This window comes from Centrocercus urophasianus, unplaced genomic scaffold, assembly GCF_019232065.1.
Source record: "Centrocercus urophasianus isolate 14NV4802_14NV808 unplaced genomic scaffold, USGS_Curo_1.0 seq_70, whole genome shotgun sequence".
Lineage (NCBI taxonomy): Eukaryota > Metazoa > Chordata > Aves > Galliformes > Phasianidae > Centrocercus > Centrocercus urophasianus.
In genome coordinates this window covers 271,286-285,122 of record NW_024885311.1, presented here as the reverse complement: position 1 = coordinate 285,122, position 13,837 = coordinate 271,286, and the positions used below count along the sequence as shown (strand labels likewise).

General features: G+C 60.2%; 1 protein-coding gene across 5 annotated transcripts in view; it reads right to left on the bottom strand.

Annotated features, from left to right (window-relative positions):
* Positions 1–13,110, bottom strand: part of KIF21B (kinesin family member 21B) — a 29,910-nt gene extending 16,800 nt beyond the window's left edge. For 3 of the 5 annotated variants that reach the window (XR_006171787.1, XM_042837414.1, XM_042837415.1), the window contains exons 1-10: positions 12,998–13,110; positions 3,885–4,107; positions 3,452–3,634; positions 3,141–3,290; positions 2,912–3,046; positions 2,406–2,573; positions 1,805–1,920; positions 1,164–1,359; positions 420–609; positions 247–310 (exon numbers count right to left, since the gene is read on the bottom strand). Coding sequence is in view for 4 of the 5 variants with exons in the window: in XM_042837414.1 (XP_042693348.1) it covers positions 247–310; positions 420–609; positions 1,164–1,359; positions 1,805–1,920; positions 2,406–2,573; positions 2,912–3,046; positions 3,141–3,290; positions 3,452–3,634; positions 3,885–4,107; positions 12,998–13,035 (1,463 nt within the window). In the remaining variant the exon portion in view is untranslated. Of the gene's footprint in view, positions 1–246; positions 311–419; positions 610–1,163; positions 1,360–1,804; positions 1,921–2,405; positions 2,574–2,911; positions 3,047–3,140; positions 3,291–3,451; positions 3,635–3,884; positions 4,108–12,997 lie in introns of those variants that run through there. The other 2 variants (XM_042837416.1, XM_042837417.1) reach the window with 2 other exon arrangements.
* Between the last annotated feature and the right edge of the window lie 727 nt (positions 13,111–13,837).

Sequence of the window (13,837 nt, the reverse complement as noted above, 5' to 3'; positions counted from 1 at the left end):
CCCCTGGGGGACAACAGAGACTGCCAGCAGGGTCTCCCCATCCATCAGTAGCCATGCAAAGAGCAGTACTGGCCAAATCACTGCCCAGCACCGAGACTGGGACTACCACAGGCCCAGTGGTCTTGGCTGCTTTGAGGTTTATAAATAAAATGGTGGAGACACAGAGCCAGGAGCAGCCTCTTGACTCGCACCCCGCATTGGCACCCACCAGCCCAAACGACCCAACAGACACTGGGCCCAGCTCACCTCAGCTCCTCAATCTCTCGGATGTAGTTCTGGATGAGAGCACCGATGGCCTCATTGCTATCACCTGGAGAAGCAGAGGCTTAAGGGGCTCAAGGCAAGACACAGACAGTGCTGCAGCACCCATCTCTCCCGCACTGGGTGGACAAGGCCAACGTGCGTGTGCCCAGCCTCACCTGCCTTGGCCAGCATCAGGTTGGCCTCCTGGCTCATCAGTTGGGTGACCCTGTTGTTGATGGAGTCGATGGCCTCCTGCATGGCCTTCACCCGCATGCGCAGGGCGCTGTTCTCCTTCTGCAGCATGGCGTTCTCACGGAACAAATCGCTGTAGCCCTCTGAACCGTCCTCCCCAATGACCCTCTTGCCCTGTGGGGACACACGGGCAGTTCCTGAGCGCGGGGTGTGCCAGGACACGGAGCCCCACCACTGCCTTCCTGAGGGCAACCCCAGTCTCCAGAGCAGGGGAATGAAAAACCTAAGGACCAGGAAAGCCTGAACTCAACAGGTCAGAGATGCTTCAAGGCTTCTCTCTGCCTAGAATCCCCGAGCCCTAGTCTGAGCCTTCTAAAGCTTGATCCACCAATCCAATCTTCCACCCCACAGGAGTACTGGGCAGGTAGCAGCTCAGCAGCTATCATCAGCAATGGCAAAGTGCCATCCTCACAGTGTCTTAGCTTCACTCACACCATCCACTGTCATCCAAACACTCATCCAGAATGAAGCTCAACTGGACAGGCCACGGGAGACACTCTTTAGGGGAAAGGGCCTCACAACAGGGCCAGAGATAGCCACTTATCTGTGGGAGGAAGAATCATGGGCAGGAGGGTCCTGCTGGCTAAAACTGCCCCAAACCAAACACAAGAAGGGTTCCTCCCCCTCCCGGCTCCATTCCACCTGCATGGACTCGCTTGGGCACTCACTGCCTTGTACTCCATCAGCTCCATCTGCAGACGGGCGATCTCAGCCCGCAGGGCACTGATCTGCTGACTTGTCTTGTCCTGGTTCACCACCACCTTGTTCTTGATGTTGCGAGCCCGGTTGGCATACTTGAGAGTGTTCAGGGTCTCCATGAAGTCGCGGTCAGATGGGCTCACACAAGCGATCATGATGGTTTGGCTTGGGAAGGTGAAGGGCAGGGTGAAGGGGTGGTTTCCCCACTCAGTACACTCAGCTCAAGCCCTGTGCCTCGGCAGCCATCCCAGCCCTCCTATGGTTTATAACTGGGTTCAATCCCTCCTAGCGACAGAGCACCATCAGGAATGGGCTCTACAAAAAAGTGCCCTCACAGCAGGCAGAGAATCCTGGCTGTCATGCAACGCCACAGCACCCATTGCGTCGCAGATCTGCAAGGGCTCCGGAGCATTTAACACCAGCTAACTCTACCAAAACTGCCTAATTGCAGCTGGGACTCATAAGCAGGCAAGGCATTCACATCTGCAGTGCCATGTTGCCTGTCAGGAGGCACCCAACCCACAGCAGGCAACGCACCAGTCATCTGAAATAGCTCCCACACACTCCACGGCCCCTCAGCCCATCGCAGCCCTATGTGGGGTCCCCACACCTGTTGCCACCGAGGGAATCCTGCAGCAGGCGGGTGAGCTTGGAGTCGCGGTAGGGCACATGCACAGCTTTCTTGCTCTGGTCTCCAAGGGCACTGATGACATTCCCCAGCGCCAGCTGCCAACACAAAGGAAAACCACCATCCAACTTCAGCCCCTGCTGAGTACACAGCTGCCACACAGCCAGAATTTCAGGCTGGGACTGCACACTGTGACACACGCGGTGCAAGATGGGAAGGCATGGGGCTTTCCCAACCAGTTTTGGCATTTGCCCTCCTTCCCTGTGTTGCGCCTCTCACTCTCACAAGCACCAGAGCAGTGAAGAAAAACACTGAACTTCAGGGTAGTTTTTAAGCTCAAATTAGCAGCCCTCAATTTTCTGGGGAGTAGCACACTTGTGCTGTACACCATAGTCCTGCCCTCAGCAGTAAAGCCATGCCCTCTAGAATTTTGGATCACAGAATCTTCCCTACAGTTCCAGGCAGCAAAACCCACAGCAACTCCAGCAGCGCGGAGCAACTGCAAGCAGGACCCAAAGGTCCCCTGGGTCTTCAGGCAGCCCCTGCCCTCCCCCTGCTGCCCCTCGCATGCCCAGGGTCGTACCAGCCCACAGTTGATGGAGATGCCTTCCTTGGCTCTCTCGCCAGTAGCGCCCGTTCTCTTCAGCCTCTCCGAGCCAGCCAGGTCCACAAAGTGAAACTTGGCTGTGAGGGTCTCGTACTCAGTGGTGGGCTGGGCTCCATCCGGCAGGCCGGTCACCTCCCCGTTCACCTGCAGCCAGGCACACAGAGGGCTCGCTACCAGAGACCCTGCAGGAGCCCCCTCAGCCCTACGAGCATTTACCCTCGGCTTGCAGCCCCCTGACGATCAGGTGAGAGGAGCCCAACAGCAACTTGCTGCAGGTCACCCCATCCCTGGGACAGGGCTGCTTTGGCGAATATCTTAGCTCCCAATAAATGCTAATATTCCCTACAACCACAGAGAAACAAGACAAAACCCTGCCTGTCTGGGAGACTTCAGACCCTCTCCCCTTCCCAGGGAACCCACACAGAGCCAGGAAGCGCCCATCTCGGAAGCAAGAGCAGAGGGGCAGGGCCTCTCAGTCTCACCAGCTCCGGGCGGGCACACACTCTCATCTGGCACAGATGAATGGTGAAGATGGCATGGGACCGGGAGCTCTGCACATTCATCTGGGTGCTGGCAGTGGTGCGGGAAAGAGCTCCCTGCTTCAGGCACTGGATGAGCTGCAACAACACACAGCAGAGGAAGAAAACCTTCAAGCACAAAGCACATCCCTGCCTTCCATCCCTCTTCTGCACTCACTGATGCCGCACCCACCTCGTCCTGGGAGCTGATGAGCCGCGATGTGACCCCCGTGGTGTAGATGCTCCCGCTGGCATCCTCGTGGATTTTGATGTTGGATTTGCGGTGACGTGCATCTGGGTCACGGGTGCTGTCAAACAGGTCCAGGATCTCTTCATTGTAGAGCTGAATGGGGCAAAAATGCATGTGAGTAACAGAGAAGAGGAGTCTGCTAGAGCCTGGCACTTCAAAAGGTGCCAGAGGACGCCTTCCTGCCACCCTTGCTGGGAGGAGGGCTGTGCAGAGGACGCAGGCCATTCCATCACCCCTGACTCCTCGTCACTCACCTCCAGGAATTGGGCGCTGACTTTGAACTCAGGCGCTGCCACCCCCTGACTCTGTGCCGCCCGCTTGCGCTCCTCAATGCCGCTGAAGAGGTGGCCGATGGCCCGCGGGATGATGCCCTGCTCATCCTCAGAGATGCTCATGTCGAAGCCAGTGCCCATGGTGTATGTCTTTCCCGCACCAGTCTGCAAAGATGGAGCTGGGTCCTGCGCTGCAGCCACAGCTGCCCGTACCACCCCGAGCTCCTCTGCTGAGCCCCCGCATCCATCACGCACCCCAGCCCCGCCACCCCTTCTCTCCCTGCTGCAACTCCCACCCGACCCTGAGACGGCTCCATCCCCTCCACACCCTGCAGCTTTAAGTCCCTGCCTGCTCCTAACTTCTGCGCTGCCGCCCTGGGAGAGCCCAAAGCCCAGGGCAGAGCAAAGCGGGTACCTGGCCATACGCCAGCACGGTGGCATTGTAGCCCTCGAAGCAGCCTTCAATGAGCTTGCCCACGCACGTTGTGTAGATCTGCTCCTGCCACGTGTCCAGGTCAAAGACAAAGTCATAGGTGAAGGCTTTGTCCTTCCCCAGCAGCACTTGGGGCTCACCGGGCGTCACGGAGGTGCAGATGTGACATCCCTCGATTTTCTCTTTGGACAGCTGGGGACGGATCCTGCAGGGGGAGGAACACACTGAGGGTGGCCTCAGAGATCACCCCACTGCCTGGCTCTGGGGACATGCTCTGCGTTGGGACTGCGGCTGCTCCAGGCTGAGGCCCAGCAGTGCCACCACTCACAGTGTGAAGCAAACAGCACACAAAGCAGGATGGGGTAACAACCCACAGACTGCACTAAAAGCTTCCCTTGCACCAACCCACACCTACAGCAGCTCATTTGCTGCAGCGTCCCCAGCCAGGCAGCGAGCTCTGGGCTGCACATAGGAACGATGCATGGAAGCAACCTGGACTGCCAGGGCACGGTAGGCAGAAGAGACGCAGTCAGACACAGCATGGCTGCACCCGCACAGGAGACAGCGAGATCAAACTGCATTCAAAAGCCTGAAACGCAAAACACAACCAGACGGCCCCAGCACCAAAACAACCGTCTGAACCAAAGCACCGCCCAGCCCGATGGCTGTCCCAGGCTGTGGGCCCTGCAGACGGAGCCGGGACAGCAGAAGCTGCGCTGGGCTCCAGCGGCGCCGTGACAACACCGCGCTCCCCACCCCGAGGGCTTCGGAGCACCGACGGCGCCGCGCAGGCGCAGATCTGCTGCACGTCAGACAGCGGCGCACGTCGGGGCCGCACAGCTCCAGGTTTTGGGGATGCGTTGGCTGCGGGAAGCAGCTGGGCGCCCCAGGGAGCTGCGGAGAAAGGGAACGCAAAGCCAAACGGCCTGGCAAACAGCTCTCATTAGAGCTTAATGACTGCACATCTCCCCTCCCTGGATGCTTCATAAAAACAGCTATTAATTCCTCCAAAGCCGCACGGCTGGCAGCGACCGCAGCGGAGGCTCTGCAGGTCGGGGCTCCCATGTCTCACCAGGCTGAGGGCAGCGAGAGCCGGGGGACCACCGGCCCACGACCCCCCCGGGAAGCCACACAGCAGACGTGTGGGAACAGCTATCCGTGTCTCAGGGTGTATTTAGCACCGCAGCCACAACAGAAGGCAGCTTCAGATGTGCTCAGCCCAACTCGCTCCTGTCGCCTTCCCAGGGTCCCACCCTCCCGCAGGAAAATGAACCCCAGTTTTAATTACTTTCTGACTAAAGTGAAGTGCTGCCCCTCCCCAGACACGCACAGCATTTCTGGGGATCAGACAGAACAACAAACTGCAACCACTGTACTTCTGGAAAATTTTTCCTCTCAAGAAAAACGAGAGCAGAGTTTTCAGCAAAAGGCTTTTTTCCCTTCCCTCTCCACAAAGTGGTTTAATACGTGCATGTGGGTTTGGGAGAGAGGCTGTGCAGCAGCACTGTGTGACTGCATATGGACTTTCCATAGGACTTCTGGGGACCACAACTGTGGGACCTGCAAGGGTATGAATGGAGACCCAGGTGCCAGCATCCCCTTGTACCACCCCGTGTCCCCAAGAGTGGCTGGGGACATGGGTGCCCCACAGGCTGGTCTGAGCCCCAGCACTTGTCCCAAATGTCATTTCATTGAACCGTAGAATTATTGAGGCTGGAGGAGACCTCTGAGAACACTGAGTCCAACCCCAACCCACCCCACCGTGCCCGCAGCCACATCCCTCAGTGCCTCATCTCCACAGCTCTGAACGCCTCCAGGGACAGGGACTCCATCGCCTCCCTGGGCAGCTGTGCCAGTGCTGACCAGTCTTTCCAAGAAGAAATCGTTTCTAACATGCAACCTGAACCTCCACCGGCGCAACTTAGAGCCACTTGTCTACAGGCTGGAAGCTGCTGCAGACGGTGCAAATATCAGCCCCTCCTCACACCATGAGAGCAGCAGAAGGAGCCGGGGGCAGAGATGAGCCCAGGAAGCAGCAGCAGCTTCCAGCAGACACAACCCTGCATGGGATGTTCTGGGGAAGCAGCGACCCTCACCAGCAGCCCTACCATCCAGCACAGGGAGATCTACATGGCCACCACCAAGAGCCAGCACAGAAGAAATCTCTGGGTCAGTGATGCTGTTCTTCCTGCTCGCAGTCATTAGACAGTCCCAGCTCTCTGTCACTGGGGGGGATCTCATCCATTCCCATCCCTGCCCCACCCCTGCAGGCACTCCAGGTGAGGGGGACGGGGCTCTGAGCAGCTGATGGAGCTGTGAGCGCCCCTATTCATTGCAAGGAGTGGGAGCTGACAGCCTTCAAAGGTCCCTTCCAATTCAAATGATTCTACTGTTCTATTCCCTCCTACCCCAGCAGGAGCATCGCCATGCCACACACTGGGCAATGCAGGACCTGACCAGGCGGGTCACATCACATCAGCCTCCTCTTCTCTGGGCCAAAGCAAGGCACTCCAACCACCCCTCACACGTCTTGCCAGCCCTCTCTGCACTTGGGCTGGTGGCAAAGGACCGAGGGGGTGACAGACGGCCCAGCAGATCCTGCCTGCTTGGCATCGGCGCACAAACCCCGCAGCAGCGGCAGCCTTTGTGCCAAGCAGGGCCCAGAGCCGAGCAGGGGACACAAAGGCCCGGCAGAGGCTCAGCATCTCTCTCTCTCTCTCTCCCCCCCCTTTCCTGCCATGCTGGCAGGCTGTGAAAGCACTCGTCTCCATGGTTCGGCTGCCAGGGCGACCGAGCATCTGGGAGGAAGCGGCGGAGTGGGGCTGCACCCTCAGGGGCAGGGAGTGTGGGGCACACACAAAGGCAGAGCTGTTGGGGCCAGGCTGGGAGCCAAGTGCCCAATGGGCACCACGGGAAGCAGATCCCACAGGCAGCCCGCAGGGCCCCTCTTGCCTGGGGGATGAAGCAGAGCCCATAGGAAGAACCCAGTATCTCTTGGCCTTGCAGACAGCAGAATGGGCTTTGGAAGGGGTACAGCCCACATCCTCATGGCAGGGCTTCACCCACTGCTTGGCCAGGAAAAGGGGCTGCACCCACTGGGAAACCCCACACAGCCTCCAGCGCACAGGAAGGTTCCATTCAAGTGAAGGGGATGGCTGCAATCATGTCCTCATGCCCCCTGCTGCCTGAGCTTCTCCTCTCCCTGTTTCATGGCTACGGCAAACCCAGAAGGCTCCAGAGCTCCCTTCTGCAGGGTACGGCAGCACACTCCCACACCCCACTTCTCCACTGAACTCCGCACCACCAGCAACAGGATCAGAGCAGAGAACTCCAGGCTTTCCCATATCTCCACACCAGCACACAAAGCACCTTGCTGCCCATCCTTGCCAACAGACAGCAGCTCCCAAAGCATCAGCTCAGTATGGCCTGGTCCCACAGAGTCCTAAGGAGGACAAAGCCCAGCCCCACTCCCCACTGAGTCCTGGGAGAATCCTTGCTGCCCAGAGGCGGCTGTTGGCACACAGGTTGCTCTGGACCCAAATCAAGACAAAGTTAAGCATTTAATTACCACAGCGGGGAAGCAGCTCAGCAATCAGAGAAAATTGAATAAGGCTCCCCTGGGATTGCCAGGTCTGGTCAGAAAACACTCAGATTAAGAGATATAGCAAGGCATTTCCTAGCAGGAGCGAGCACAGCACGGGGAAGGGCTCAGCCTCCCTCCACACCAACGTGTGGCTGGCACCAAGGACACAGCAGGGCTGGCTGCCAGGTCCCCACGCCCCTGCTGGGGAAATGAGAGAACCTCTGCAGAGCCAAGGGGTGTACGGAGACCTACTGGACACGACTCAGCAGAGGGACCTGCCACCACACTATATCCATCCCCTAAGTGACCCCAACATAGGCTCTCTGCTTGCCACAAACATGGGGTGCTGGCTGTGCCCAGCTTTATGGGGCAATCCCCACTGCTGTGAGCCCCAGAGGACCCTGGGCCCCCTAATCCTCAGGCTTAGGGAAACCTTTCAATCAGGTCCTGGCAGCCACCGTGTGCTGCTTATTAGCTCTGGCAGGAGCACACTGGCCCCAAGCTGCACCATCTGCTCAGCACCAGGACCAGCAATGGAACAGGGGACACACAGGAACCCCGCACTGGGGAACCCCAACCCAAGGCCACAGGAAAGGGCTGGAAGGGCCTGGGGGAAGCACAGAACTCAGCTTTACCCAGAGCATCACCTGGAGGGCACCGGGAGCGGGCTGAGTTTGCAAAGTCCCTGCACTCCTCCTCAGCTCCCATAAGCCGATGAGCAGCAGCTGGCAATGCCATCAACGTCATGATGGACCTGGGGTGGGTGATGCCACAAGGATGTCTGCAAACAGACTCCGGACAGTCACTCACAAAGCGATGCAGCCAGCAGAGCCTGGCAGCAGTTCCCGTGCAATCCAGCACACCCCAAACCTGCCGGCTGTTTAACCCCACAGCAGGGACTATTTTGACAGCAATGGGAAGGAAACAGACCCCTGGGACTCAGGGCAGTGAGAAGGGCACAAAAGACAAGGCTGGCTCCTCAATTAGCATGGGCTTGGTGGGAGTATCGCCTTCCCCCTGTGAGACCAGGGGCTGTGCTTCCGACAGCTTGGTTTCGAGCTTTGGCTCCTGTGATTTGCTCTTGGTTGGAGCTCTGTCTCCTGCAATTTGCTCCTGCCCGCCCCCAGCTTCGCTCCTGGTGCAGGAATGCCACAGCCGGTCCTGCCCTCTGGCTTAGGGAGCCCCGCGTTCCTGGTACTTCGGGGCGTTAAGGATTTAAGTCCCCACTGACGGGCACTGGGTGCAGGCACTACAAGCTTCTTACAGCCACGCTGCCCGGGGCAATGCTGCAGGCAGCGCCGTCTCTGCACTGAACCGCAGAGCAGAGCCGCGCTCCCCCCCTGCACCAGCAATGTTTCCATCTCCTTTCTAACATTTCCGCTGTAAAAGCCAGCAAGCGTGCGCCTGATTGAAGCCAGGCGCAGAAAAAAGCCTCTCGCCCACACACCTGGGCTCTGCATTTCCCCCAGGACTGAGCCCTGGGCTGACCCGGGGGGAGCGAAGGATGGGGAAGGTGGTTTGGGGTCCCCGTGCCTGTGACGCTGCTTCCCTTACAGGCCTTGGGGTGCAGCCGTGAGTCAGTGCCGTTCACTAGGGAGCACCCCGGTGCCTCCAGAAAGGAAATCCCATGGCACTGTAACCCTGGGAGCCGGGCACATTCCCAGCTTTATCTCACCTCCCTCTCTGCCCAAACGTCCACCTCATAAGCTCAGCCTATATGGCCCCATGAGAGCTGAACAAAACTGATCCAACACCACCCAGACTTGGAGATGTCACGGAATCACAAGAGGACTGCGTCCTATGGGTCGCCCCAGGGAGTCATTTCATCACAGTATAGCTTGGGTTGGAAGGGAAACTGAAAGAACATCCAACCCCAGGGACACTTTCCATAGATGGTCTCCCAGGAATGACGCAGCACCACGATGACAGCGAGCGCTGGGTTCCATCCCCCTCCCTGTGCCATCACCCTCAGGCAGCACCCACAGCTCGGGCTGATGACACCTCCCCACCCGCATCCAAAATCATCCTGAAACACAGCTGGTCCCAGAGGCTTCATGTTTGCAGAAACCAACCCAGCAAGCAGAGGAGCCCCAGCCAGGCAGCAGCAGGATGCGAGCAGGATGCTTTACAACCCCGTTCCCACTGAGCTGAGGCCCTCCAGGGCACGCTGCAATGGCTGCAGGAATCTGTCCCTGAGAGGAACATCCCATCATTGCTCCCAAGGAAACCGGATCAGTTCCCAGGGCAGGAGGCAGCCAGGACCCATGCTGCTGTGCAGGGGCACGGAGCATCTCAGCAGGAGTGTTTATGAGAGCGGCAGAGCACTGGAGGTTGCAGGGTTTAAATAAACTTGAAACCCGACTCAACTTCCTTCCCCAATTTCACAAGCTCTGCTTCCTGAGTCGCTGCTGGCTGGGCACACTCGTGTGCTGCACTCCCCCCAGCCAATGCTGCATCTGGGGTCTCGAGGAGTTTTTCTGCAGCCACCCCCACTCCTCAGCCCCCCCCCCTCCACCACAAGGCTGAACACTCCAGGTTTATACACACCATCCTGACACAGCAAAGCCACACACCCTGGAGAGCAGGGCCCTGTCTGGCCACCAGCCCCAGAACACGGCTCTGCAGCTGCCGGAGCTGCCTGCGAGCCCACGTGCCCAGCAGAGGGGACCCCCAGCCCCAGGTAACCACTGTGCTCCAGGGTGGAGCAGCAGCTGCAGATCGAGCTGCAGCAGTCGCTGTGAAGGTCACCTGCCAAAGGAAGCAGACGTTGTGCCTCCCCAGGACTCCAAGTGAGCACCCAGAGCACGAGGAGCCCTGGGCTCCCTGCCCGGCGCCCGAATGTGGCACAGCGCTCCTGGCTCAGCCCCTCCCGAGCCAGGCAGCCCCGAGGTGCCCAAAAGCAACGCGTCAGCTTCACGCTGATGGCAAAGGGAAGGCAGCCCTGCCTGCAGCCACAAGCTTGCCGCGAGGCCAGCAGCAGCCACTGGGCCTGCGTCCTCCCTGCTGACGGCAGCGCTGCGGCAGCCACCAGCCATTTCGCTGCTGGCACACAGGAAGCACGAACACACCCCCCTGTGCCCTAAATAACCCCCCCACATCCAGCTCTGCGGGACCCCAGCGCCAGCTTGGAGGTGAACGGAGAAGATTTAAGCTGTGCACTGAGGTTGACAGCAAGAAACACCACAGCATCTCCCCTGCCTCATTGTGCCAGGGCAGGACAGCTGCGGGAACCGGGGATCAACAGGGATGGGGCAGCTCCACCACCCAGCCCCAGGGACACCAGAATTGGGTCCTGCCTGGTGGCTGCAGCACCTCCTGACAGCAGCGGGACCACACACATCACCCATTTAACCCCAGCAGCACACAGCACCTTCCCCAAAATCCCAGTATCCAGCATCCCTTTCCCCCACACTGGTGAGCTCACCTCGCTCTCACCAACAGCAGCGACACCGAGACTGAATAAACATCACAGTGCACCTTCATGTTATTACAAAGGAACAAAAGGGAGATTTTGCCCCTGTTCTGCCACACCCTGAGGTAGCAATCCTCCTCCTTGCTGTCCCATGCAGGAGCTGGGACTGCACGGATCGCACGGTGGGTGGGGGTCTGAGGGCTTTGCAGCCCTGCTGCTCCCCGGCAAGGTGCCACACAAAGAGAATCCGCGCTGTGCTGGGAGAGGACCCAGCGCCAGCCCCCCGGGGCAGCTTTGACACAAAAGCAGTGGGGCGAGAGGCTGTTTCTCACCAGCCCCCGACCTGCTTGCTGCCTGCTTTGTCTCTCAGCATCGTCACTCTCAGCCCTCCTTTGTCTTCACCTCTGCTATGACATCCAGCGCTGCACCAAGCGGGGATCACTTCACCAAGGAGGGGGTGGGAGAGGGATGGAGCCTTCCTTTCCCACCCAGCTCTCACCATGGACACCCCATCCCCACCAAAATACCGCATGGGGAAGACTGCATTTCCAACACCTCCTGCTCGTGATCCCTTCATCACAGGACAGCTCTGGCCTCACGGCACAAGGGGATGAGGTGGAAACAGAGCAACCAAAGCAGCCCCACAGCCACCACCCCTGACAGCACTGCTTCAGAAAGGAACACAGCCCGGGCCTTTGTTACAAGGCTCCATCCTAAGAAAAGCGCAGGATGGAGGATGGGAAGAGTCTGACCAGCAGGAAATCTCCACCCGCAGCCGCCGGCATCACTCAGACCCCGGGTCAGTGTCCTGCATGGACACCCCGTCCTGCCTCCACACAGGCACCGTAGGAACACCCACATGACAAGGATGCTGTCGCCTCCCCGCTGCTTCCCAGCCTGTGAGACTGCAGCCTGGCTCAATTCTCAGCCCCTTGGACAGAGAGGTGCAGAAAACCCCAATGCTACTTTCAGGGCAGCGGTGCAGGGAGGTGTTTGGGTGCACAGACACGTGGTACACGCAGCCACACACCCACCATTTCCCCTTCATCACTGACACTGCACCCAAAGCATCTTTTGTGCTCTTGCTCTGCCCAAGGCAGCACCTCCGTGTTTCCTCCATCAAGGATTAATGCAGTCCCACCACATCCCATCAGCACCCATGGTGCCACACACAGGATCCACACCCATAGCAGTAACACAGCACCCTCTGCCCCATCCCACAGCTCCATGATGGAAAGCAACGCAGGAGCAGCTGGATGGGGAAGGGCCCAATCATCCCCTCATCCTGCACAGGACTCGGTGCTCCCAGGGCTGGCCTGGAAGGCACGGGCTGAGCCAGGGCAACCATAGGGTGAGTGGGAGGAACACACACATCCAGTTCCCACCACGCAGATGGCAGCTCCGGGTCTGTCCCTGCCTTCCTCACTTGATGGGGCTGATGAGCCCTTTGGCGGGGGATGCGGGGATTCCTTCCTCCTTTCCCAATAGAGAGAAGCAAAGAGAACAGCACCGAACTGCAGGACCCCAGCGGCAGCACTCAGAATACACCCAGCCCGGTCCAGCGCTAACAAAGAGCCCCCTACTTTCATCCCTCTTCCACCCATCGCCGTGCAGGAGGTTTGGGATGTGCCCACCGCCCGCAGTGCCGCTCAGGGCCTCGGCCCCGACCCCCCCCTGCAGCCCACGAATTAGGTGCTGCCGGCAGCTCCTTTATTTAGGTGCAGGAGCCGTAAGGCGCATTGTTCCCAGCTCAGAGGCAGTACAAAGGACACGGAGATGCTGCAGAGACATTCCCCCCCCCCCTCCACACGCACACATTGCAGGGACCCCCTCCTCAATACCCCTTTGACACCATCCAGGGGAGAGGGTCTAAGCCCTTCGTGCGGTGCGGTCAGACGGCCCAGGGGTCCCCCCGCACTGCGAGCTTCAGAGGTCTTGCGGTGTCAGAGCAGCCCCAGGGCAGCACGGAGCGGGACGAGGGACAGCGGGCACGGCTCGGGGGCGCCGGCGCAGAGGGGACGGGCACGGAGCTCCCGGGCTGCACAGAGCTCCTTCCTCCCCCCCGCCCCGGGACCGCGAACCCCGCAGCTCCGCGCTCACCTCACCGCCACCTTCACGCAGCTGTCCGGGGCCGCCATGCCCCCACCGCCCCGCACCGCGGCCACCGCTGCCCGAGAGCATCCGCGTCTGCGGGAGGGGGAAGAGGAGGAAGAGGGAGGGATGAGGGAGCGGGGAGGTGCAGGAGGAGGAGGAGGAGGAGGAGGAGGAGGAGAAGGAGGAGGGGGCGGCGGGGCGGCCCCAGGTGCCGCGGGGCGGGCCGGGCGCTGCCGCCGGGGTCGCTCCCGCAGCGGGGGCTCCGCCGCGCCTCGGCCGCAGAGAGCGGGGCCGGGCCGGGAGGGGCGGGGCGGGGCCAGATGGGATCCGCCCACCGGCAGCGCGGCCACGAGGCCGCCGGGCGCGGAGGTGTTGCGGGGTGCGCGGCTCCGCGCCGACGGACGCTCGCGTGAGCACGCGCGCACGGACAGCCGTCGGTCCCTGCTGCCCTCTGCCGGGTCAGCGGCTCCGCTCCGGGGTGCGCCGGGCTGGGCGGAGTCGTGCGGGGCTGTAGCGGGGCTTTCTAGGGGTGTGTAGGGCGGTACGGAGCTGTGCGGGGCTGTACTGGGATGTCCGGTTTTCCCGGGCTGCACGAAGTCCCCAGCCTCGAGAAGGGACGCGCGGAGTTCTGCAGCTCACCCATAAACCACCCCTGTCCACCTTGTAGGAAAAGCAGCACATCCTCAGTATCCACCGAGCAGAGCAAAAGCCAGACAGCTCCGCAGCCTCACAGCACTCAAGGGGTGTCAGGGGGTGTCCTGCCCGGGGGCAGCGCCGTGGGGTGCAGGGCTGTCCCTATAGGTTCTCTGCTGCCTGCATCCCATCTGCAAGCACAGCTCTTGCTGC